The sequence below is a fragment of the Pistacia vera genome, unplaced genomic scaffold, assembly GCF_008641045.1.
Source record: "Pistacia vera cultivar Batoury unplaced genomic scaffold, PisVer_v2 Contig481, whole genome shotgun sequence".
NCBI classification, from domain to species: domain Eukaryota; kingdom Viridiplantae; phylum Streptophyta; class Magnoliopsida; order Sapindales; family Anacardiaceae; genus Pistacia; species Pistacia vera.
Genome location: NW_022196314.1, coordinates 289,208 through 314,074, shown reverse-complemented (window position 1 = coordinate 314,074; position 24,867 = coordinate 289,208). Strand labels below are relative to the sequence as shown.

At 34.6% G+C, this 24,867-nt stretch overlaps 1 protein-coding gene and 1 non-coding gene across 2 annotated transcripts; both read right to left on the bottom strand.

Annotated features, from left to right (window-relative positions):
- Positions 1-1,813: 1,813 nt before the first annotated feature.
- Positions 1,814-23,890, bottom strand: LOC116146654 (transcription initiation factor TFIID subunit 2). The gene is made up of 25 exons (XM_031432067.1): positions 23,741-23,890; positions 23,051-23,384; positions 22,453-22,598; positions 22,287-22,353; positions 17,320-17,519; positions 17,048-17,201; positions 16,668-16,752; positions 16,450-16,541; positions 15,898-16,023; positions 15,749-15,802; positions 15,404-15,472; positions 14,015-14,112; positions 13,563-13,910; positions 13,380-13,467; positions 12,924-13,049; positions 12,783-12,839; positions 11,522-11,601; positions 11,384-11,426; positions 8,123-8,209; positions 6,604-6,693; positions 5,990-6,048; positions 5,821-5,911; positions 4,661-4,826; positions 4,155-4,338; positions 1,814-3,083 (listed from the first exon to the last, which is right to left on the bottom strand). Exons 1-25 carry the CDS (start codon positions 23,854-23,856, stop codon positions 1,955-1,957), a joined length of 4,089 nt encoding a protein of 1,362 aa, XP_031287927.1. The 5' UTR covers positions 23,857-23,890; the 3' UTR covers positions 1,814-1,954.
- TRNAF-GAA lies at positions 21,698-21,770 on the bottom strand. Its single transcript has one exon. It is a non-coding gene; the product is annotated as a tRNA-Phe (tRNA).
- Positions 23,891-24,867: the final 977 nt, after the last annotated feature.

The window sequence follows — 24,867 nt, the reverse complement described above, 5'->3', positions numbered from 1 at the left end:
ATTATTATTATTTGAACTATTTTTTTTAACCTCCTACATTTGAGATTTTGCTAAAACATGCTAGCCACAATAAAAGTTTAAATTTTAACAAAACTAACCCCACCCACCCAAGCCATCATCGACCACCATTGGCAATCGTTGGAACGACTGGATCAATGGTCGAAAACAGCTTGATCCATGGCTGTTAACAGCCAGTCTATCATAGCATTAATGACCATGCATATGGCCATTATCAACCATGAATCTGGCCGAAAACGGTCAGATTGGTGCACGACCGACCAAATACAGTTGATCGTGCACCATTCCGATGACTGTCGACGATGGTGACCAAATCTGACCATGGTCTTGGGTAATTTGGATGAAGTACAAGGGCAATAATGTTTTAAAAATCATGTATATAAGGTTAAAATTGTCCATGAAAATTCTTGTAAATTGTTTAGATAACAAAGGCATTATTGTCTTAAAAAATTACTAATAAAAGGTAACATTGTAACAAAAATACGATTATCAAGTAATCTGAAAATATATAAAAAAATTGTGGCAATTAAATTACTACCTAGGTAACCAATCGTGATTACTATTAGTATTGAAAAATTATTCGAATCTTATATTAGTTGACAACCAAATATAGTAATGTAAGTAATATAAGATAACATAACTGGAGTAATGTCAAATCCGCCCTAACCAAACGTACCCTTCATTTTAATCTATTTGAAGACGAGTTGCATCTCTATGTTAACTTTTGATGGTTGATTTTAACCATGAGTGAATTTCACATATTTTTAATATCATTTTTTAGTTTTATAATTAATGTATAAATTCAAATTTGTTAAATCAATGGTTAGGATACAACTTCATTGAGTAACATTATTAGTCTAAACTATCATTTGACGATAAATTAGTTGTACAAGTTGCATTAAATCTAATCTTAATCCAAATGCTGAAAATTGTGTTACCAAAAGTGACTTTCTTACTCAGTCCAAAGTAAAGACAAGGGGTTTATTTTCAAATGGCAGCTTGAAAAAATCGAACTGAGCTATCAAACATATCTACTTTTATCCTAACCCAAAATTTCAATAGGGACATAAACTAGAAAAAAGAATATTAGTCTTTCTTGGTTGGAATACAAGTGAATTCTATTGGGGACACTAATTGACGAAATTCATGGCTTCTTGTGTGTTTTTAATCAAGCTTAGTTGTGAATAAAAACGTACAACTATATCTACAATAATTATGTGACACTTATTTTGACATAATTATACAATTTTTAAAATAACTAATTGTATATATACGGTTGATAAATCTATTTTTAAATAATTTATAACACGTATTAAGAAGTGCCGCCATTATGTTTCTAGGAGTTGGGACAATTCTATGAAACGTGCACTCGCAAACAGTGTTAGATATTGACAGTATAACAGCACGTTATAAAATAGACAAATAATAAATAGTAAGGAAAATGTTTTTTCAGACGCTAGGAATGAATATATCCCCCTATTATTATATGTTGCTCGATAGAGATCTCTTTGAAAGTCGAAACAAAATAAACACTTGACAACACGAGTGCTTAATGGCTTTCTTTTTTTACACTTTATCAAACTAAAGGAACCAAATTACTTATCTGACCAACATCTTACACACGACCCACGGCAGATTTAATCACTTAAACCTGCAAATAGAGATTGTTTGACCACCAAGTGAAGCTCATTTACCCTCAAACTAGAGAAAGTAAACGCCAGTTGTTTAAATGACATATATGTTCCAGGAGAATGGATTAAAAAAAAAAAAAAAAGAGATGACAAATCAGATGCCATTAGAGAAACAGTGACACTCACATTAACAGTCTATTTCTACAGATTGCCGGCAGGGATGAACAGACTAGAAGTCAAAAATTCTAAGAGTGAGTTCTCTGGGTATCAAGAAAAATATTTAAAATGGAAGCAGAGTATGTACACTATAATTTGTTTTGTGTCTTACTTTTAAGTTTTATTCGGATTTTTGGGGCAGAGCTACCTTCTGAAGGTTCTGCCCTGCTTTCGACCTTCGTAATTGTTGCTTTTGGTTGACTGGGTTCAATTGGTTGTTGCAGTTGCACAGTTGCCATCTTAATGGTAGCTTCCCCTTTCTTACCAGATATTTCTACTGAAGGCGTTTTCACCTCTTCGCTAAGCAGTTTCGTCATCTCTTTCTCCTTTTGCTTTTTCTCCTTCTTCAGACGCTTCTTCTCCAAATACTCTGGGTCTTCCCGCTTCCTTTTCTTATCCTTGTCTTTCTTCTTCTTCTCCTTTTCTTTACCCGATGAACCGCCATTCAGATCTTGTCTAGCACCCGATAGGCTTTGAAGACTTACATATTTTTTAGCATGAGGGTCAACATTGTTATCTTGTAGGATGCTTGGTGATGAGGGATCATCGGGCTGCAAGTGCATGGATACTTTGCTAGAATCAGCAGTACACTGGAGTTCCTTCCCAAAATTGTCACCTTCACTCGGAAGTTTTGCACTGCCAATGCTAGCAGTCATCCGGGATCCGTGATCATGACATGAGTTGACCTCCTCAACATTTTGATAGCTAATGCTCACTGCTTCTACTGAATTCCTTTGGGGTGCATCCACGGAAACTGAACTGCTGGTTACACGATCAGCTTCATGTTGTCCGCCTTGAGATCTTTCAAAAGCTCTATTGTCAGCCTCTTCTGCTCTACTGGTAGCTGCAGATTGCTTAACCCTAATTTTAACAACTGGCATCTTCCGTTCATGACTGTTGGAAACAGTATCTGCATCTTTGGAAACTTCTGGGACTGACATCTTCCGTTCATGACCGTTGGAAACAATGTCTGCTTCCTTGGAATTTTCTGGAATAACCAATATATTCTCCTCACGACCATTTGAAACACAATCTACTTCCTTGGAAACATCTGAAATAGCCAAATTATCCCGTGAAAAGTTTGGCATATCCAGAGTTGGTTCCGTAGGCTTCATTTCTGTGACAAAAGCTGCACAAATGTTCCTCTGGTCACTGTAAGTATCACCATCACCTCTAAGCAATATTTTATCTCTGGGCACGCCATAGAGTGTAGGGGCTCTGAAAAAAAGTGTTGAGAATTCAATTTCAGAATTAGTTTTCAGCATGTTTTCTTTGAAAATGGAGAAATATAGAAACTAAATAACCTAAAATTTCTCCCAAACAAGAATATTTGCAAGAGTAATACTTCCTTACTGAGGCCACATTAGTACCGAAACCAGAAATTAAGAATTTGTCAAAAAAAAAAAAAAGAACAGACTGCAAATATTTTCTAAAACTAATATGAAAGTATGATCAGGAAAATAAAAGATAAAACACCAAGGTAATAAGCATAACACTGTGAGAAGCACTAAAAGTAAAGAGCATTACAGTGACTAGGACCCCACAAAAACGAAAGGGCAGTTCTGAGTGCAACTAGAAATAACAGTTTTACCGACTATGCCAACTCAGTCTATATAATTGTTCACATATTATTCATTTCTCTTCATTTTGACATCAGTCAAACCTAAGGGCATTACTTTGTGGAAGTTTATATATATCAAGAACCACATAATCAAAGGAGAGAAAGCATCATAATATGCAATCATGTCCATCAACAGCTTGATATGTTCATATGATGATTACAGAGCATTTCTAACCCAAAATTTAGGGTGAAAAAAATGGAGAGGATCAAATAGAGACACATTATCATTTTTCTTAAATTAAAAACATTACTCTTCCAATCTATATCAATTCATTTAAAAGAGAAGCTCCAAAATGGGGTTCAAAATCAGTTATTAAATAACATAAACCATAGTCCATTGCCAAGCTAAGTTTACAGCTCTTCATGCACGACTAAAACCCCAGTTGATCTCACCCCTAAAATGACACAGCCAATGTCTTTAATAATACTAACTAGACACCCAAAAATAAGATTATATCAACTGTAAAGGTCCAATGCCAATGATAGAATCTACAATGTTACCATATGATGTTGTATTAGTATTTCTTGTTCATCAAAAGGCAGATTTATCATACATCATACCCTTCAATAACTGATGAAAAATTACCCCAATAATTAAATATAGTTAAAACTTTCCTTACACATGGATAAAATTTCTATTGAAGAGGAAGTAGAAATAGTAGGCTCACCTTCCTGCAAGTATTTGTAGAATGCCAAATAGGTGGTGACGAAGAAAGACATTATTGAATGAAATACGGCTGTCAAGCAGATGAAGCAAGGCTACTAGAGTTTCGGTCCTAATTTCATCATTGAAATCAGATCCACCTCCAGCTTGACATATACGCATTGCATGAACACCCAATTTCTCCTGTCCTGAAAGCAACGAATATAAGAAGTTAAACACAAAAAAGCATACACTAAGAAACCAGCAGCATAACTTTTAACCTTAAATTCCATTGTTCCTTACCTATGAGTTTAAGTTTTTCAAATTTGATAACTAGATTATTACAAATTCAGTACATTTGTGTTGTGATGTTTGTTGTTGCAATTGTGGTGAGTGTAAACATAGTTATTGGGCTAATTCCTATTAGCTCATGTTTTTCGGTCGCTGGTTACTTAAAAACTGAACTAATAAAAGTTGGAATCTATAGGAGGTTAGTTCTTGCACTCAAGGAAAAAGAGGAAAGTGCAAAACCTCTCAAGGACGGCTCTTCCTCTATATATTTGACAAACAATGACAATGCTGCATCTATGCCTTTACAATGAAACTCAAGATCAAGGAGTGCCCTGCTTGCTTCCATTCGAACTTGCCATATCGTATTTGGATTCCGAAATGGTTTAATAAGTTCAACAACATGATCCTGCAGTGAGTAATGACCACAGGTGAATAAAAATAAGTTTAGAATTGTTAAATACTAGGGTATAACAATTTCCTATTAAGCTTTCTGGATTAGTGTTCCTCAATGTAAGAGCCAAACTCAGATTGATCAAGAGGTTTTACAACTGAATCTTCCATTCTATAAGTAAAATTACAACAATAAAGCAAAGTTCAATCTATATTTAAAAGCTACTTTGTATGTTTGTTTTCCTATATCCACATGATAAGCCCATCATTTAGATTTAGCCACACAAGTGACGCTCATGCTAGAGTCTAAGCACCAAAAGATGCAATTAAGGAAGAAATCAACTATCCTATAGGGTAGAGCAAAAGCTATGGTTTTTCTTTGCCATCACCTATATGAAAATTTATAATCACTACATCACAAGATATAGATCTTTTGATTTAATGGAATAATCTGAAAGAGAGATTATGATCATTTATAGTTTAAGTTCCTCCTTAAACCTCAATAAAAAGTGATGCATTTGACATTACAAATCAGTTGTTGAATACAACTCAACTTTATTACCTCAGAGCTGAAATGCAAGACCTAAATAAGCATTTTAGTATCCAAGACCCATGAAAGATTAACTAAATTTTTTTCAAAATACCAGGTTTAGTAATCGCAGACTTGGAGTTTCGACATTTTCAAGTGTAGAATATAAGTGAAGAACTTCAAGTTCACATTAAAAGTTTTCAGAACTTTGATTTCTAAATTTAAAATCTTTGATAAAAAAAACACTTAACCTGTTCTATTTGTTTTTCCAAATTGGGATTTGAGGTTCAGAAGTTTAGGTTCTAATTAAAAATCAAATTCTGAGTTAGGATCCAGGACTTCAGGACTTCCTTATGCAAACTTTGGGTTGCAATGATTTTTGTATCTAACAATCTTTTCTCACCAGCTTAAGCTTTAGGAATTAGTAGTTCATCAACAAGAAGGAACTTATCACAGGATAATGGATGAGAGAAAAACTTACAAGACAGATGAATCCAGAAAGTTTTAATGCAATTTGGGTCAAAGTTCGGATGCAGCTGACTGTCAAGATCCCATTGTAACTAGGCATCAGCCTGCAACATGCCATTTTACATGCAGTTAATTTCTATCATTATTTGAAAAATGGTATTTCCCATCAAAAGAAACATTACCTATCAAACTGCAAAAGCCGATCGACACGCTTGAGAAGAGATGACAGAAAGAGAATACTCTGTTACAGAATCAAAGAAACACCAATAACAGGAAGACTTCAGCACACGTATTGAATGTGAAGCAAGATACAATAATGTTTGAAGTTATAGCATTTATTATAAAAACGAAAATAAAATTAAGATCAAATTTTGATCATTTTAAATCTAAGTCGTCTGATCCTAAAATCAGTGTTCTAACAGAAAGTTTCTTAGCGACAGAAGCACAAAATCAACAACATTCAAATTTATTTACATTACTTATTCAAGCATCCAAAGACATCAAGGAAACCGCTGACATTTCTTGTCACTGAATTAAGATTACATTTTGAACTTAAGCCTTGATTTGATGACGTGGTAGCACATTAAGAACACGTTTTAGCTGAATGATTAAGACTTCACCTAAAAGCTTAATTTCAAAAACACACCAAGCAGAAAGTTGTGAAAAACTATGCGCTTAAAATGATTTAAAACCCAGCAAGAAGAAAGAGTTGAAATGACAAAATACTTAAGCAAACCAAAAAAGAAGCAGCAGCATAAGCCTGAAAGGAATCAAAGAGAAAAATAGTGTTAACCACCTGTTGCCCAAATTCAAGTTCACCAACTGACTGGACCAGTGCGGCAAGCCAGAACACGTCAGAATAGGGATTTCCATTGTTATCATTATACTGTTGAAGAACAGTGAAAAAGAACAAGGGTAAAAATAAATTAGAAACATTGATAAAGCATAATTTATTGAAAAAGGAAAATCAACAGTAAGATCACCCTAAGAGAAACCAGTTCCTTACATTCTGGACCATGACACAAGCAATAAAAATGACAAGATAACTAGTTCATTGTTCAGATGACAAATTTCTGGTAGTACTGTCAATATATATAAATTCTTAAGCTGGTGGACATACTGATAATTTGACTATACCAACTTATTTGTATTCAAAGAGTATATTCTTTTTTTTTTTTATACCATGACCTCCATCACGGCGTACCGGTCTTTTCTATAATTAACAAAAAAAGCATATCCGCCAAAAAGACATCTCAGAGCAAGGTATTAGCAAAGGCTTACCCACATTTTATAGTCATATAATTCCACTTATCAACAGATAACAAAATATCTAAAAGACTTACCTTTTTGGCATATTCTAACCTTTGACATTCAACTTTGAATTGTCTTGGGGGTTTTCCCCTTTATTGGCAGTATCAGGATGTTTCTTGTTTCAAACTTGTTATTAATAAGATCTAAGACTTTCAGTTTGCATTTTTCTTTTTTATTGGAAATCATAGGAATGTCTAAATACCATCAATAAATCAAGTTAAACAGAAAGAAAGGAGAAAGAGAAGTATAGTCAAAGCAAAACTCTTTGGTTATAAGAAACTCTGAATATGTTGATGGAAATGTAAAAAAGTAACAGGTAAGAAGTGGACCATATGTCCGCAAGAAGCATAAACACACAAGGGGTCAGCAAAATCTATACAAAAACAGTGCATAGCATCCAAAATCTATGCTATAAATAAAAAATAACCCCCTTCACCATACAAGACAACACCAGGAATCTTAAAATCATTCCAAATTGGGATGAATGAAGAAAATCGAGCAGAGACCCTAGAGCAAATGAAGAATAAATAGTTGGCACACAAAATTCATTAGCACTAAAAAGGAAATGCAATCTTGAAGACACGTAGGTATCTAAGGGAGTAAAACAAGACCCACTAGATAAGAGGAAGTTCTAATAATTACAATGAACACCTTATTACAGAATTCTATTTCAGGCCACAAACTCCACTGAGTAATAATCTGTAATGGGAAGTTGGGAACCTAAATGTTACGCAATTTCTGTCATAAAAATGAAATGCAAGAGGAGACTGTTTTAGTAAATCTCTTTGTAAAAATTCATACTTAAATGGTCATATCTCACTAAAACCACCACAAAACAGAAACATAGGTTGTTGTGCTCAATTTTTCATTCAACAAAATACATATACTCCTTTTGGTCAAAACATTGCCAAAATAGGCACGAAAAGAACAAAAAATAAAGAGTTTGTTTGTACCTCTTTGATTATCATTGTAGTGCAAAAGCTTAGTGAAATATGGGAAATTACCTTCAAAAGCTGTAAAACAAACTCTACAGCTTCTCTTGGGCTTTTCTTGTCTGCCGCTCTGACCATAGCTATTGCATGCGGAATAGCCTAAAAAACAAAATAACTAATGTTTCAAATTTCTCACAGCAAACTGAAAAGGGTATTAGTTCATATAGCGATATCAGTTCAGTTACAGAACAGTAACAACTTTTCAAAGGCTTCAGAGGGTCCACAATTGGTGATGTTTTAATATGGCACATACAAAATTTTGTTTGCTTCTCAACCAGCAATACTTGATGTAAATACAAAGGGCTCACAAAGAAACAATTTTAATTACTGTTAGACCGATTTTAGGGTATGAAATCGATCAAGTATCAAATCATTCTGACTCTGTTTCCTAAAGCAACCACAAAACTCTTAATTCCTCCAAAAATTAGGTGCAGACAGTAAGACCCTGCAATCTGACAACTGATGGTTTCAGTACAATCTTGCTTGTATCCAATTATGAAGCCTTCCTTTGTTTTAACTTAGGAGCCTTAGCCGTGTGCCTAGGCTCTCTTGCTTTTTACCAGCCTCAACCAACAATTCATCCCCCAAAACCACAGAGATTAAGCTCAGCACCCAAATTCTACCACAGAGATTAAGCTCAGCACCCAAATTCTACCACAATGTTAATCTTATTCTATTTACCACAGCATTCCAACCTTGCTCCCCATTCAGACCAAAAAAGTCGAACATTAATGAATTGGTCCTATCCAGCAAACATTTTCACATCCAGCACCAGATATAGTTAAGCATGCATTGATAGCAATGCCCACCCCTAACCTGCACTATTTTTAGTTCTCTACTGAAATTCCAAGGGCAGACATAAGCTTTTAGAGTGGCAAATCTAGTTCTAACAATAATTACATTCCTCACAACAAACAAAACCATGATGACTCATGAAGTAACAGTGGATTACCACATAGTTTGCATTGACAGAAGGGATACAAATCCCCAGAATAATTTTAAAGACAAATTGAAAGTTTCTGGCATTCATAGACCAGACTTATCAAAGAACAAAGCTGCAAACCCAAGTCATGGATAAAAAACAAAGGGTGAACAAACTAAAACTGGTCTTTATGAGGTCAATTTTTTCCTCAATGTCTAGTTCTCTTATTTGCTATTATAATTATATATTATATTTTTCTTAGCAAGATTCTATGAGATAGATCAAATTAGTCAATTTCCAAAAGATTCTATGTAACAATAAAGAGCATCAAGCGATCTTTTCATCCGCATAATCTATGCAGTTTTTAGATGACCTAAGTGTGAATTGCATACTTATACATGTGATATGATTCAAACTCATAGGTGAAAACAGATGACCTCCATCACCAATTATTTTTAAATTGATAGGGAATATAAGCAAGCAACAGCAAGGTGCCCGATCAAACACTTCTCTCATGCTCATAAATTCTATGAATGATAGCTCTATATGATGCCTGTAAAACACAGGAAATAAACTTCCTACAGTTTCGTGCATGGCATGGATACAACTCATTACATACCCTACCTCAATGCATTACCTCAAGAACGAAGTACTCTGGAAAATCACGAAAATCATTTGGCCTGCCAGATCATCAGAAAACAGAATTTTTAACAAGTACTAGAGCCATAAAATCACCAAAAAGTCTCAAGCTAAGTTAGCTAAGTTAGAATCTCACTTGGGAAGTCCAATATTTGCATCAAACCTTCGACTTTTATAAAATTTCACCAAATGAAGTAAACCAGCCCAATCAGTTTCCTGTAATACAATGACATAGAATCCCATGCGTCAGTAGCAAATACTGATAAAGAGTAAGATGGTACACAAACAAAAACATTGAAATTAAAAGAGCGTTATAAATATCAAAGTGAAAGAGCAAGCACAAATTTCATTATAAAGTGATGAGACCTCCTATTAGTAAAGCCTNATGTTTTAATATGGCACATACAAAATTTTGTTTGCTTCTCAACCAGCAATACTTGATGTAAATACAAAGGGCTCACAAAGAAACAATTTTAATTACTGTTAGACCAATTTTAGGGTAGGAAATCGATCAAGTATCAAATCATTCTGACTCTGTTTCCTAAAGCAAAGCCAAAACTCTTAATTCCTCCAAAAATTAGGTGCAGACAGTAAGACCCTGCAATCTGACAACTGATGGTTTCAGTACAATCTTGCTTGTATCCAATTATGAAGCCTTCCTTTGTTTTAACTTAGGAGCCTTAGCCGTGTGCCTAGGCTCTCTTGCTTTTTACCAGCCTCAACCAACAATTCATCCCCCCAAACCACAGAGATTAAGCTCAGCACCCAAATTCTACCACAGAGATTAAGCTCAGCACCCAAATTCTACCACAATGTTAATCTTATTCTATTTACCACAGCATTCCAACCTTGCTCCCCATTCAGACCAAAAAAGTCGAACATTAATGAATTGGTCCTATCCAGCAAACATTTTCACATCCAGCACCAGATATAGTTAAGCATGCATTGATAGCAATGCCCACCCCTAACCTGCACTATTTTTAGTTCTCTACTGAAATTCCAAGGGCAGACATAAGCTTTTAGAGTGGCAAATCTAGTTCTAACAATAATTACATTCCTCACAACAAACAAAACCATGATGACTCATGAAGTAACAGTGGATTACCACATAGTTTGCATTGACAGAAGGGATACAAATCCCCAGAATAATTTTAAAGACAAATTGAAAGTTTCTGGCATTCATAGACCAGACTTATCAAAGAACAAAGCTGCAAACCCAAGTCATGGATAAAAAACAAAGGGTGAACAAACTAAAACTGGTCTTTATGAGGTCAATTTTTTCCTCAATGTCTAGTTCTCTTATTTGCTATTATAATTATATATTATATTTTTCTTAGCAAGATTCTATGAGATAGATCAAATTAGTCAATTTCCAAAAGATTCTATGTAACAATAAAGAGCATCAAGCGATCTTTTCATCCGCATAATCTATGCAGTTTTTAGATGACCTAAGTGTGAATTGCATACTTATACATGTGATATGATTCAAACTCATAGGTGAAAACAGATGACCTCCATCACCAATTATTTTTAAATTGATAGGGAATATAAGCAAGCAACAGCAAGGTGCCCGATCAAACACTTCTCTCATGCTCATAAATTCTATGAATGATAGCTCTATATGATGCCTGTAAAACACAGGAAATAAACTTCCTACAGTTTCGTGCATGGCATGGATACAACTCATTACATACCCTACCTCAATGCATTACCTCAAGAACGAAGTACTCTGGAAAATCACGAAAATCATTTGGCCTGCCAGATCATCAGAAAACAGAATTTTTAACAAGTACTAGAGCCATAAAATCACCAAAAAGTCTCAAGCTAAGTTAGCTAAGTTAGAATCTCACTTGGGAAGTCCAATATTTGCATCAAACCTTCGACTTTTATAAAATTTCACCAAATGAAGTAAACCAGCCCAATCAGTTTCCTGTAATACAATGACATAGAATCCCATGCGTCAGTAGCAAATACTGATAAAGAGTAAGATGGTACACAAACAAAAACATTGAAATTAAAAGAGCGTTATAAATATCAAAGTGAAAGAGCAAGCACAAATTTCATTATAAAGTGATGAGACCTCCTATTAGTAAAGTCTATCAATATAAAGGGCATAAAGGCAATAGGGTGTTGGGTGTGTGAGTGGGCATGTGTGCTTGTGGCAGTTGGTTGGGAAATATTCACGTGTTGAGGAATCAAGTTGTTAGTGGGAGGAATATTTTAGCTAAGGGATTAGTACATAAAGGGAGTGGAGTTTAGGGAAGGATAGGCATATTTTCAAACGGTTATTAAGGGAGGTCCCCAGCTCCTCAAATTGCTAGGACTATCCCTTCTTTGTTTTTGCTTTCGGTTGGGTCTGATTGTAGCTCACCAAGACTTGTTTTCACTTTTGAATCAATATATAGTTTGTTTATCGTGTTTGTTCTTTGATTGTTGGGTGTGCTGTGTGAATTTTGATTGAGTTTGCTGGGGTTCCATCATAAAGCATAACAAAATTAGCTATAAGAAAGATCAGTGAACCTCACATCATCAATCTATAGGCAAGACTACCAGTGAAAACTAAAGCTAAAGCTTTATTTAAGCATTAGCGAGTAAAATAGGGAAATTCACACATAAGCCTTCTGAAACAACCTGACCGTAATACTATATTAAAAGTTATATCTAAAGCCGAAAGCTTAAGCTTATAAGAAAATAACACAGTATTATCAAGTTCAATTACCATATAAACGATTCATTTTCCCTGCTAAAAAATTCATTAAATGCACAACTTAAAATTGATCCTTTTATGAGTAATTGTTGAATATAAAGAAGAATCCATGTAATTACATTCAGAACCATCACGAAAAGCATTAGCATCTTCCAGAAAAATGTAGTCCAGAATTCTTTTGGAAAAACTCAGAAAGATACCTTTCTAACAAAATACACAAGTAGCTATCAATAAAGTTTATAGATTATACATAAATCAGGATGGGCAATCACAAATTAAATTTCTTAATTGGTTGTGAACTTTCCCAAACAAAGCAATTAATGCTACAGTCAAAATTAGGTTAAACAAACACTGGACCAATCAGAGCTCAATTAATTCAATGAATACAAGAATGATCACATTACCTCGGATGCTGTATTGGCCAATGCAAATGCTGCCTCAATCCGAACTCTCCAAAAGGCCTTAACACCACAAAGATACAGCTAATTACGTTCCATTAAACACATGAAAATCAAACCAAATATACCTCTGAAATTGATTAAAACCTTGGAGTCGCTGAGGAAATTATTCAGAGTATTAACAACAGAAAACGAAAGTTGCGGTAGAGACTCTAGTGCTGCAATTGCTTGAGCTTGAGCAACAACATCTCCATCCTTCTCTAACTGATTTATCTGATAAAACATACCAACAATATGAAGTCCTTATCCAAATAATTAAGTAAGCATCTTCGAAGCTTTTTTTTTGCTTTGTTTTAGCAAAAGATGCAGCTGAAACAACATCAAAATATAAATACAATTTAATTGCCCCAAATCGCAATTTGGATCCATAGCAAGATTTTAATACTTACAACTTCTCTAAGCTTCGTGTGAAAAATATAATTGACATTAAAAACTAGCATACAGACTGAGTGGTCTTTTATGTTTAGAACTATCCGGCCCAAAGGACCAGATTCAATTACAATTAGTTATGAAAAAACATTATAATTTCTTACTACAACTTACACACATCTGTACAGGCTGGTTAAAATGAATTTCAGCAAGATATTCCATTTCTGGGTCTGCCCTAATCCATGACAAGGGGGATTCCATACTGCCAAACAAAAGAATTCAATACATTAAAAAATAATAAACCTGATCATCTCTCAACAATAAATGCCAAAACACCTCATTAAGACGACAATATACCTAGAGCGCATATCTAAAGCAGCTACAGCATCAGCATTATCATCAGAGCCATCAGGTTTTGAACCCTTTTTAGGCTTCAAGGCTCGTCTAGCAGCAAGCTTTGAATGGCATTGTATTTCCAGCAGCTGCCATGTGTCTCCAGCCATTGGCAAAACTGGATGGTCATACATACCATCAAGCTCATGAACCCTAATACTCATCATCCCAGGCCACCCATTATCACTGTCTCGGTTTTCAGAATCCAGGTTAGAATTGAGAACTGGACCACTTGAATCAGGTGTAGCTGTGCATTCCCGCAATACCGCCAGTTCGACAATATTTTTCCGTTTGTTATATGAAAAACCCATCCTTATGATTCACATCCCAGAAAAAATATGGCATTAGAACAGAAGTTATCAATTGCAAAGCAAAAAAATAAAATAAAAAATTAATAACCCTGACAGAAATCATACCTCAACACCGGACACCCACACGATCCCACCCACCGAGGAAAGAACTCTTTAAGAAACGGGCGCTCAAGATTTCCAACCTTGTTAGCAAAATGTCGAAACTGCATCTCACAATTTATAATATACTCAGATAAATAAGTAAAATACCAAGATACCTTGAGAGCTTCAAGTTAGGACCTTAAATAAAGTCTAGCAAAAACAAGAAAATCCAGCAAACATCATTATGAAGAAAAGGAAACAGACCCAGTCACAACATATAACATATATTGCTATATCCAAAAGGAATTGAGCATACAAAAAATAAATTACAAGATTAGAAGATGTTAAACTAAGGAGGGTGCTACAGATGTAGTGGTCAACACTTAGTACTTCAAATTTCAATGTAAGCAAAATAAAACAAAATAACAACTGTAACTTATATTTACTGCCTTATGAAAACCTTCTTCGATGATACACAAGGAAAGCAAGAGCATTACAAGTCACAAAGTTAACCAAATTAGACAACTTTCTTGGACAGAAAATTTTCTCGCTTCCCTTAACAACAGTGTTTGGAGAATTACAGTTAAAAGAAGACACTAGAGTTCAAACTACATAGTTCTCTATTTCAGAAGACAATGGCATATTTAGTATTAATATCACCAAAGATATTCTTTTAAATTATGGATGCATTTGTGTCGACAAAATAATATGTGCATTACCAAAAAAAAAAAAAAAAAAAAAAAAAAAAAAAAAAAAAAAAACGATAGGAGGCAGAGACCTAGAAAGTATAACTATGCATTTTACATCAACTTTAAATTTTTCGATGAGCCAAACTTCAAACAAAACAGAGTGGACAAGTGTAACCTGAATGCACTTTTCATTGAGTTAAATTTCACCCACAACTCTATCAAATAATGATCTTCAATAACCCAATTGTATTAACTCTCAATCAAGTTCTAATACCTTAATTTTTAGTTGGGAAGATAAAAAAAACCATGTTAGTCAACCGGCTCTATCATTTTATTATTACATCTTCCAGAGCATCAGTGGTTATTTAATTAAACACGTGTGTGAAAGATAAATACTCTGTACTTAGCTTTTTTAATTATTTTGAGCTTGGCACAGTTAAGCTAAATAGTACCAGAAAGGAAGTAGCAACCACTATAGATCAAGGAAATTCATGTAGGATTGACCAAGAAAATCAGAACTGCATGGTCATGGAAAATTCTTACAGCAATGTCATTCACAAGTCACAACATAAAATCTGGCATGGCATAGGTAATAATAGTATGCATAATAAGTGGATGAAAACCCAAAAATAAATAAAGGGAAATACAAGTAAAACTTGCTGAAATGTAGAGCTAAAATATAAATAGATGAACTGGACATTATGCTGTAGTAGAATGTAATCACCTCTTTTGTACTAAGAGAACGCACAGGAGATGTTGCACTTTGAGCCCGAGAAACAATATTCTGCAAAATCTACAATTGCAAAGAAACAAGAACCAAATCCTAAGACCTTCAGTAGCAAGAATTTTCTTTACATTTTACACATTAAGTCAGGAATGGGACTATCTTCCCCAATGAGTGATATTTTTTTTTTTTTTTTTTTGAGAAGAAACTAAAAAATTATCATTACTTGAAGAAATTACAAGAGTGAATAAGCTATCCACAAAAGTTAACATCCATCTAATGGACCAGGGAAACCAAAAAGGATTGACAAAACAATTAACTATATAGCAAGCTGCTAGGCCTTACTTTGCGGAAGAAATTCGATCCCATTTGCTTTTCCAACATCTCAAGGACTGCCACCTACAAGAAATTAATCGATTAGTGAAAAGAGTTTTCTAAAGAAATTTTCACACAGTGTGTGTGGATATATTAAAATAAGAAATTTCAAAGCTTACTGATTTGCATGATCGTATTTTGCCATATATACCAATGCAATGGGTTCCATACAAATCCTTGCAAGAAGTAGAAGAGCTCAAAGTTGTTGCACCACTATCATCCGCTTTGCAAACAGCACAATTTGCCTACAAATATGTAAACATCAAGTAGTCAATATGCGTATCAGAGTACGGAAATACTTGCATTATTTTCTTTTAGTGATAAGGACAAGGCAAAGAACTGCAAAGATATCACCAAGACAACAATTTCTCAAATTAACAGATCTACGAATTACAAAAGAGTCACTAATTATTTCTCCAACAATTGCATAACTTTCCCCCAAATTCTTCTCACTAGATGTCTGCACTAACAGACTAAAAGCATACACAACTAAAGCAAATAAAAACGTAAGACTCTCAGCATCTGGTACTGCTTGATACAATTTATTTGATGCAATAAGCAACAACTACCATGCCTACCATAACCCACTGAAAACAGATAACAGTCTGTGGTAGCACTAACCAGAAAATAAAGGTCTGGAAGAATATTCACGCAAGTGCAAGAAAGCAAACCTTGTATCTTCGATAGCGAACCTCATTATTTCCCAAAAAATTTTTTATAAACAAATCCGTCAAAAAACCAGCAAGACCATCAAGCAGCCACTCTGACATTAGGAATAAAAAAATCAGTAAAATAATTGAAATATTATCTTCAAACTATATTGAATAAACCAGGGTCATAAACCAAATTCCAATCAAGCAGTACAAAGAATCATATTCTACCAACCTACCATCATTTGGTGATTCAGGTGTGATATATACTCCAAACCACTGTCTCGCAAGGGCAAATGCAAGTTTAATGCTTGTGTCTATGGCCTGTTAAGAAATATATGCACCCGTAAATCCCATGCAGGAAAAGGAAAACATGTGAATCACAGTGGAAAGATAGCCATGACATCTACATATATTATGCTCTAAAAAAAAAAAAAAAAAATTACATATATTATGCTCTGACAAAAAAAAAAAAAAAAAAACAATAGGCATGTAACCATATCTATCTTGACATCTACAACAACCTCCCACATTAACACACTACACTTGTGAGAAAAATGGAAAAGTTCACCCGTAAGGCAAAACATATCAAAACAACAAGTTAACTGGATGGACAAACCTGATCAATAACTTTCTCATCATACAGAACCTGAGAACTAAATATACTCATTGAAGCTCCAAAAGTAGATGAGGAAACTGCCATCTCAGGAGCTAAGAAAACTTGCTTGTATGACCCAAATGGAAATTTTGCCTCGAGGTATGCCTCATAATGGCTGTTGAAAAATGAAATGTCTGGTCAATTAACATTAAGAGGTAACAAACATAGATGCCGAACCAATACCAAAAGGCTATGGATGACTAATAATAACCATAAAACTTGAATTGGCAAACCTGAATGCATTGTGGAAAAATTCCACAGTGTTATGAAGCTTTGGCAAATTAGTTGGCAAACACAAGTGTGATACGATACTATGATGGGGATCAGGAAGAATTTCAAAAGGTGCAACTGCCAAAGTTATCCACCGAGCATTGACCGGAACATCCAATTTATATACATAAGTCTTGCGAGGAGGATCATCTTTGCTCAAAACCTGAAAAAGTACATGGAAAGATAACAGTCAAAAAACTAAAGTTAATAATCATTAAATGCTCAGTTGAAGCAAAATACAACATATAAACATGGACATTGGATGCCTAAACCGTATAAAAGTAAAACATTATCTGCCTGGTGGAAAGGGAGGGGATTCATCAATATGTTGCTTAACAAGTTCAATTACACAATAATGATCAAGCTCAAAGCTTCAACCATAAAATAGAAAAGAAAATATGAAAGAAACATTGTATAAAGGTTTCATATGAGTAAAATAGACAAGCAGCAAGTTAAGAAGCAACATGCAGGAATTTGGAAGGGGATAAATTCATTGTCCCTGCCCAAGGTTTATATCAAATACAAACAAACCTCATTGGTTTAATTCTTGCCAGTAAGCTCCCACAGGTTTTATGGAACTTCTAAAGGTTTTTACAAACTTCTAGAAAGGTATATGATGATTTTCATAATTTAAGGGTTTGCTAGGGAGTTTCATGATAGCAGTTACGAGGATAAACCACCATAGCAGTTTTGAGGGGTTTTTAGTAGCGGTTTTTAAAACACTCAACCTGTGTCCAAGAGTTTATTTTCCAACGGTTCTCACAATTTTTTAAAATGATAAATTTACATATATGCTCATAAAAATACCCCAACTTCATACAATACTTGGGAGTTTTTTTTTTTAATTACCAATACTTAGTATAAAAGTTCCTTCCAAGTTTACTTACTCTCCAGCCTTCACGTAATTAATTCAAATGCATTCATCTTTTGCCTTATTTATTGATGACTAGAATGATTCTCGATTAGGGAAGTTTAACTTCAATTTCATGTCTTTGTGCAGATATTTTGTGGTAGCATTATCGATTGCTCTGTTTACGGAAAGTTCTGTCGACATGTAGGAAGCGCGTCCGCAATCGCTTTGGTTGCTTCCATTCTGCTTATTCTGCTTTCTGTGTTGTCTACAACAGCCTCCTTTACAAAAGGGTTCGTGATTAGAGATACCAGCTATCCTAGTTCTACCTCCACTCATGCCATTGCTGCAGTTTGTGTGTTAATTGAATTATATGTTTTGTGTATTTATGTATGTCCAGTTCACATAAAGTAATTGTTATAAAAACTATGCTCCTCCTAGAACCAAAATCAAATCACATGACTTCTTTCCTTGTGTAATTAAACTTGCCAATCTGTGATGTACGAGAGTGTAGGGGAAACAATACACAGCCAAGATTATTCATTTAGATCTAAGGAATGAGAGGATTTAAACTTAGGAAGGAAAAACCATTTCAACACAACCATGGAGGCAATAGTACCATTAACTACAATCTCTGCAATAAATCTGCAAGTGAATCTATCACTTTGACAGGTTGAAAAGCATGGTCATAAAAAGAGGGTCCCAATAAGAACTTACAAGTGATAAAGAAATAAAGAATCTATCTGCGGCATGAACTGCTGAAAGCGCAAAAACTCTTGGACTCCATTACTTTACACAGATCTAGAATAGTAACAAACTAAAAACCTAAATAAAAAGAATAACCTTTTGCAAATCTAGAGCAAATCAATTAAGAAGAAGGAGCCTTCCCCCATTTAAGCATGACATTTATGCCTTTAAACCCAAACAAAAAATGAGAGAGAAAGAGAGAAACAAACCTTGTTGAGAGAATTAAAGAAGCTGGAGAACGAAGAATCAAATGAAAAAGGGTCAGTCTTTTTCTCTAGCCCTCTGTTTTGTGCCTCTCTTTTTATCAGCAAAGTGATTATTGTATATCATAGGATATTATATAGAGGAAAGGGGTTTTTTTGGGATAAAATTTTTAAACCAGCCAAAACACCCCGATTTGAGGTGTTTTATAAATCCCTAAAAAATACACTACACTGGTTTTGGGAGGTTTTTAAGTTAATCAAAACCAGTGCATGAAAAATCTGGCAAGTAATAGTTTTAGAACATCTCAAAACCAGTCTAATTAAAAAACCCCCAAAACCAATGGAAAAAAAACTCCCAAACAGACCCTAAGAGGAGATCTCTAAAACACCAGTGGACTCTACTACTACTTTAGCTAAAACTCAGGGTAGGTCAATGAGATTTACCCAATTGCAACTCTTACAATAATGAAAGGAGTGGAATCTCACACTTGACCCTGAATGCAAGATGTGTGCAGACTGCACAAAGCTTAATTCTTGATTTATTAGCAGTCAAGTTAACAACAAAAAGCAATAAAAACAATGCACTAAATTCCAATTCTAAAGTCAATCCACATAGAATAGAAACATAATAGCTGTTATGAAAAACAATTATTCTATTTAAACTATTAAATGAGATCCAATCATTTTCAAATTGAGCATTCTTGATTCTCATCAAATAGAACTAACTGCCTGCATAAAACCTAAAGCTTTTGATTATCCCTACCTCCCTCTCTGTTGAGAAATTCCTTTTTTTCAAGTAGTCAAAGTCCCCCTGACCTTTCCTAACTGAAGGTTACTTCAAAACTTACATAGTGGTCAAGAAAATTGTTCACATAATATCCCAAGTAGATGGTCCAATATTTGAACCTTGACCCTCTTGGTTGAAACTAAAAGCTTTTACCACTCAACCCAACTGTTGGGGTTTCTTCTAAAAACTCAAACAAAATAATCACACATACTAGATAGGGAAAACCCCTAGAGTTGCCACCATCAATATAAGCCACCACAACCACCAAAACTATCACCACCAGCACCATCATACCATATCAACAATCACTCTAATATCACAAACATCCATTACCATTAAGTTCAATACCACCAATTATCACAATTGCCATGAACAGTGTTACCATCAATAAACCATCATAATCATCAGCAGCTCAATCAAATGAAAATAAAATTGAAAAAAATTGAAGAAAAAAATAGTAGTAAGGATTTTATAGTCTTTTTCTCTTAGTTACCAATCCACCAAGTAAACACATGAACAACAATAATACTGCTTTCATGTCCCTCGTATTTTTTCCATCCATTATTTTGTTGTTCCACAGATGAAGCAAGACATTTATTTTCATATGATTAGATCCCTCCCCTCAACTCCCTTTTAAGGCAATTTTTTCAGTATAGTTAAACACCATCAGTCATTTATTGTTTTCTCCTAGACCTATGTTTACCTGTATAAAGACAACAAAAAGTTCCGGTGAAAGATACTATAATAGGTATGTACTTCGATGAAGGCATCCCAACAATTTATCAAGTCTTTAAATTAATCAATTTAGCACATTTTTAAGTTAATAATTAAGCAATCAGAGTCAACAGTACATAAGCAACATCTCTATAAACGAAACTTATTGACCATTTGAATCTCCTTACACAAGATTGGTTCCAACTTTGCTGGATGCAAAATTCTTTAAGAGCTTATATGGACACATGCAAGAAAGTTATCGTCTCTTTCTAGTTAAGCAACTTGAAGATGAGGCCATCGAAAGATGGGGAAAAAAATCTCCCATATTGAGTTTGCAGGAAGTTATTACAAGATTGTCACACTTGAAAAACAGGGAACTTATTTTAATTTTTGTATAATTCTCACCACCTCAGGCCATTGTAAGAAGAAGATAAAGCAATCAGAGGAGAAAGAAAAAAAAACTACTTTTTTTTTTTTTTTTTTTTAAAATTTGAGTTCCGTTCCAGGAAGTTATTGGCAAGATTGACAAGCTTAAAAGGGACATTCATTTCAATTTTGCAAAACTCTCACTATCAGCCTCAGGTTATAATAGAGTTTCTCAACTTACAAAAACTTACACTAAGTCTAAAGTCATAAGATTAAGAATTTCATGTTGGACACATTCTACAATCCATTATTTCCATATAACACGTCAGTTGAAAACCATGAAAGCACTTTCTCTTGTAAAGCAGAACCATAAATATGATAACTCTCAAAAGTTTAGTATTAGCCTCCACACACGCAGTTAGCTTCTAATAATTCATCATGCATTTTTTTTCAGCATGCCCTCTTCATTATAGACAAAATCATTCCAAAAGTCCTAGCCATAAGTTTTAAGAACTAATTTCAGCTAAAACAACTCACATCAATGTTAAGGATGACTATTGTACATCAATTTGTATTATAACTCAGAAAAGATGAATATTTCCCATAGAAAAGGGTTTTCAGCAACCTCGATTGTTAAAACTTGACTCAACAAACCTTTCAATCCCAAAGATGCGTGCGGTGAGCGTGGATTGAACACGCGACCTTCAGATCTTCAGTCTGACGCTCTCCCAACTGAGCTATCCCCGCAAACTATTATCCGCTAACAAGTCAAAACTTGGCCTATATTAAGTGTCTTATCCTTGACTAAGGGAAAACAACAAATTTAAGCATCATTTTATTGGACAAAGCAAACTTCTCTCCCAATGACCAAAATCAAAACCTTATATTGCCATTGAAGGAGGCTGGGATAAATGGTAGAAACTGAGAGAAGAAAGAAGAGTTTGATGCCTAAATTGGCCCCCAAAATATAGTTTTTGTCAGGTTTGGGTTACTCGCATAAATTGCACGCTAGGCAATATATGAGACATAAATTTAATAAAATTTCAATATAATGCTAATATCATCAATTTTTATTTTGGATAATCAAATATGAGGCACACATTGACAAGCAACAGTAAACAATCAACACATATCCAATAAGAATTAACATAATCAAGAGATTCAAGAAAGTGAAAAAAGAGGTTCTAACAATTCATGAATATTTGAGAAATCACAAGCATTTTGTCGATGCACTAATAAATATTTAAAACCCATCCCTCTTACCTGATACAGAAGGCTTCCAGTGCTGACAGCAATGAGATTGTGGGAGACAGTAAATTCCAGGTCATAACTGAAAGATAATGCAATAACATGAATTTCTTTGAACGTTAAAGATTACAGATGACCAAAATCATCAAGCAAAAACATTAACAGCACAAAGAGTTCATACCAGCATTGTTGAGAGCTATCATCTATACAAGGGAACCAGCAACGAGCTCGCCTTATCTGGTTATCAGTATGTAACACATTCCCATCAAAATGAATCCCAGTTTCTGCTTTCTCTACCCAATAATCGATACGAACCAGTTTCACATTCTGCACCCAACATCAACCTACATGAGAAACCACAGACGTGTAAACCTCATCACAATATCTATAGAGAGCCTTCTAAGAAAACCAAATGCAAATAACAAAACCTAAAATGGGCTGGTTAGTGAAACTATCAATTACTTGAGCTACCATCAATTAAATTGCTATCATGAACGTGAACTTTTCTAATCACAATGGGTGGGTCGGGAGGTAAAAATCTTGGTTTCCAAGCAGGTTTAAAGCCTACAAGTAGAAGAAGGATCTGCAAAAAGTACCTAGCTTCAAACACAGTTCACAGCTGACACCTAGGAGTAAAACAGAAAAGAATACTAGCATGTTATAGAGAACACAGTACACAAAATTTATGACATTTCAAAATATGCAATGTTGTTCATGGTACATTAACATCATCCATGACTTAAAGACGTGCACAATATGTTATAGATAGGCACAATAACCTGCTTTGCTTCACCAGACGTGTCCAACTTATTCTCCAAACTCGTATGGTCTATCTGTTCTGTTAAACCCTTGAAAGGCTTGCAACAATTGATCAGCAAATTTGGTACCAATTCTCTGTCCAGAGCTGATACATATGCTGCAGCCGCAGCATCCGCAGCTGAACTAGGCGAGGTCACCATTCTCCATCTCTTCTCATTCTCCACATTTTGATGATTTGGATAATATTCAAACTCAGTAGACTCCCCATCTACTGACACACTCTCGATTCCCAAATTCTCCGCATGTAACCCTACAATCCCGATATCCGGTACCACCATTTCCAACTCGGTGTAGCTAAACCAACCATAAAAAAATTAAAAAAATTAAAAAGTTAAAAAATTAAAAAATTAAAAAAAAATTAAAAATAGGCAATTGGCTCATTACTAAATTACAAGTAATTTGTATATTGAGGAGAGTAAAATTCGACTAACATTACCGGAATAAAATTTGTAAAAATTCATATTAACACTTAATCGATCAATTACAAGAGACTGCCAGGTTAACAGGAGTAAAATTAGACAAAGTTACCGTAATGGCATTTGGAAGAATTCGTAATAGCATTTGGAAGAATTCATATTAGCATTTCGGTAACGTTACCGGACTATTAACCAAGAATATGCGTTAGAAATGTTACAAGTGAGAAGGCAAACCCATAGATTTGTCGCTTATCCATGTCGATGGAAAGGCAAAGCTTCTGGTGACGGACCACGGCGCCCGAACTCTCGGCCTTCGTCTCTTCGTTCTTCGGCTTGCGAGGCTTCGCCATGGCTCGCTCGCTTGATGCTAGCTTGTTATCTCTATGTCTGATAATTTGTTAACAGCTTGTTGGGGCTCCATGCGTTTATTTATAGACGAAAGTTCGTCACGAGCCCTCGCTTCTGGTGTACTAGGTCACACCAGGGTGACGTTGTGCCCTACCTGTTCTTGCTATCTGGACTCTACACGTGGCAGCCACTGTGATCTGATGGAGAACCAATAGAAACAGACTAGACTTTACGTCTAGACGCTGGGATTTTTTTGGATGGCTTAACAAAATTTTTTGAAACCTTCAGCTCTTCATATTCATAGTTTTTCCCCTTTCTTTTCTAATTTTAGTTTAATTTATAATATCTTTGCAATATGAGGATTTTTATAAAAATAATTTTGTGTAAGAATTTTTATTACCAAAGATTACGGCTCCGTTTGGTTCACAATTTTGTGTTTTCGGGAAAAGTTTTTTGAAAAAAGTTAAAAAAAAAATTGAATTGGGCGGGTATTACGATGTAGGATTTACAAATTTAAAATAACCCCTATGTTTGTTTTTTTACAAAACACCCCTTATAATAAAATATTAAAAGTTAACAAAAACACCCCCAATCCACCCTCAAATACGGACAGCCGGCCACCACCGCCGGAGGATGGCCGGAGTCGCCGTAACAAAAACATTAAAAATATTTAGGGGTATTTAATTTAATTAACAAATTTAGGAGGTTTAAAAAATGTTGAATAAAGTTGAATAATATTGTGAGTTTTTTGGTATTTTACTGTTTAACTTTTTTGGGAATACTAAAAGTAGTATTCCCAAAATCCAACCAAATCGAAGCCTACTTTTTCCCAAAAAATTTAATTTTAGTATTAAAAATAAAAACTCCGCATAATTAAGGGTATCTCTGCAAAACCAAAAGATCGAGCCCCACTAAAAAATATTAATACATAAAGGACCAGAAAAGTATTTTCCGAAACTTACGGGGTCTCTGGAAAAATCATCTTCTATATATGCAGGCCTTGTCCTCAATTT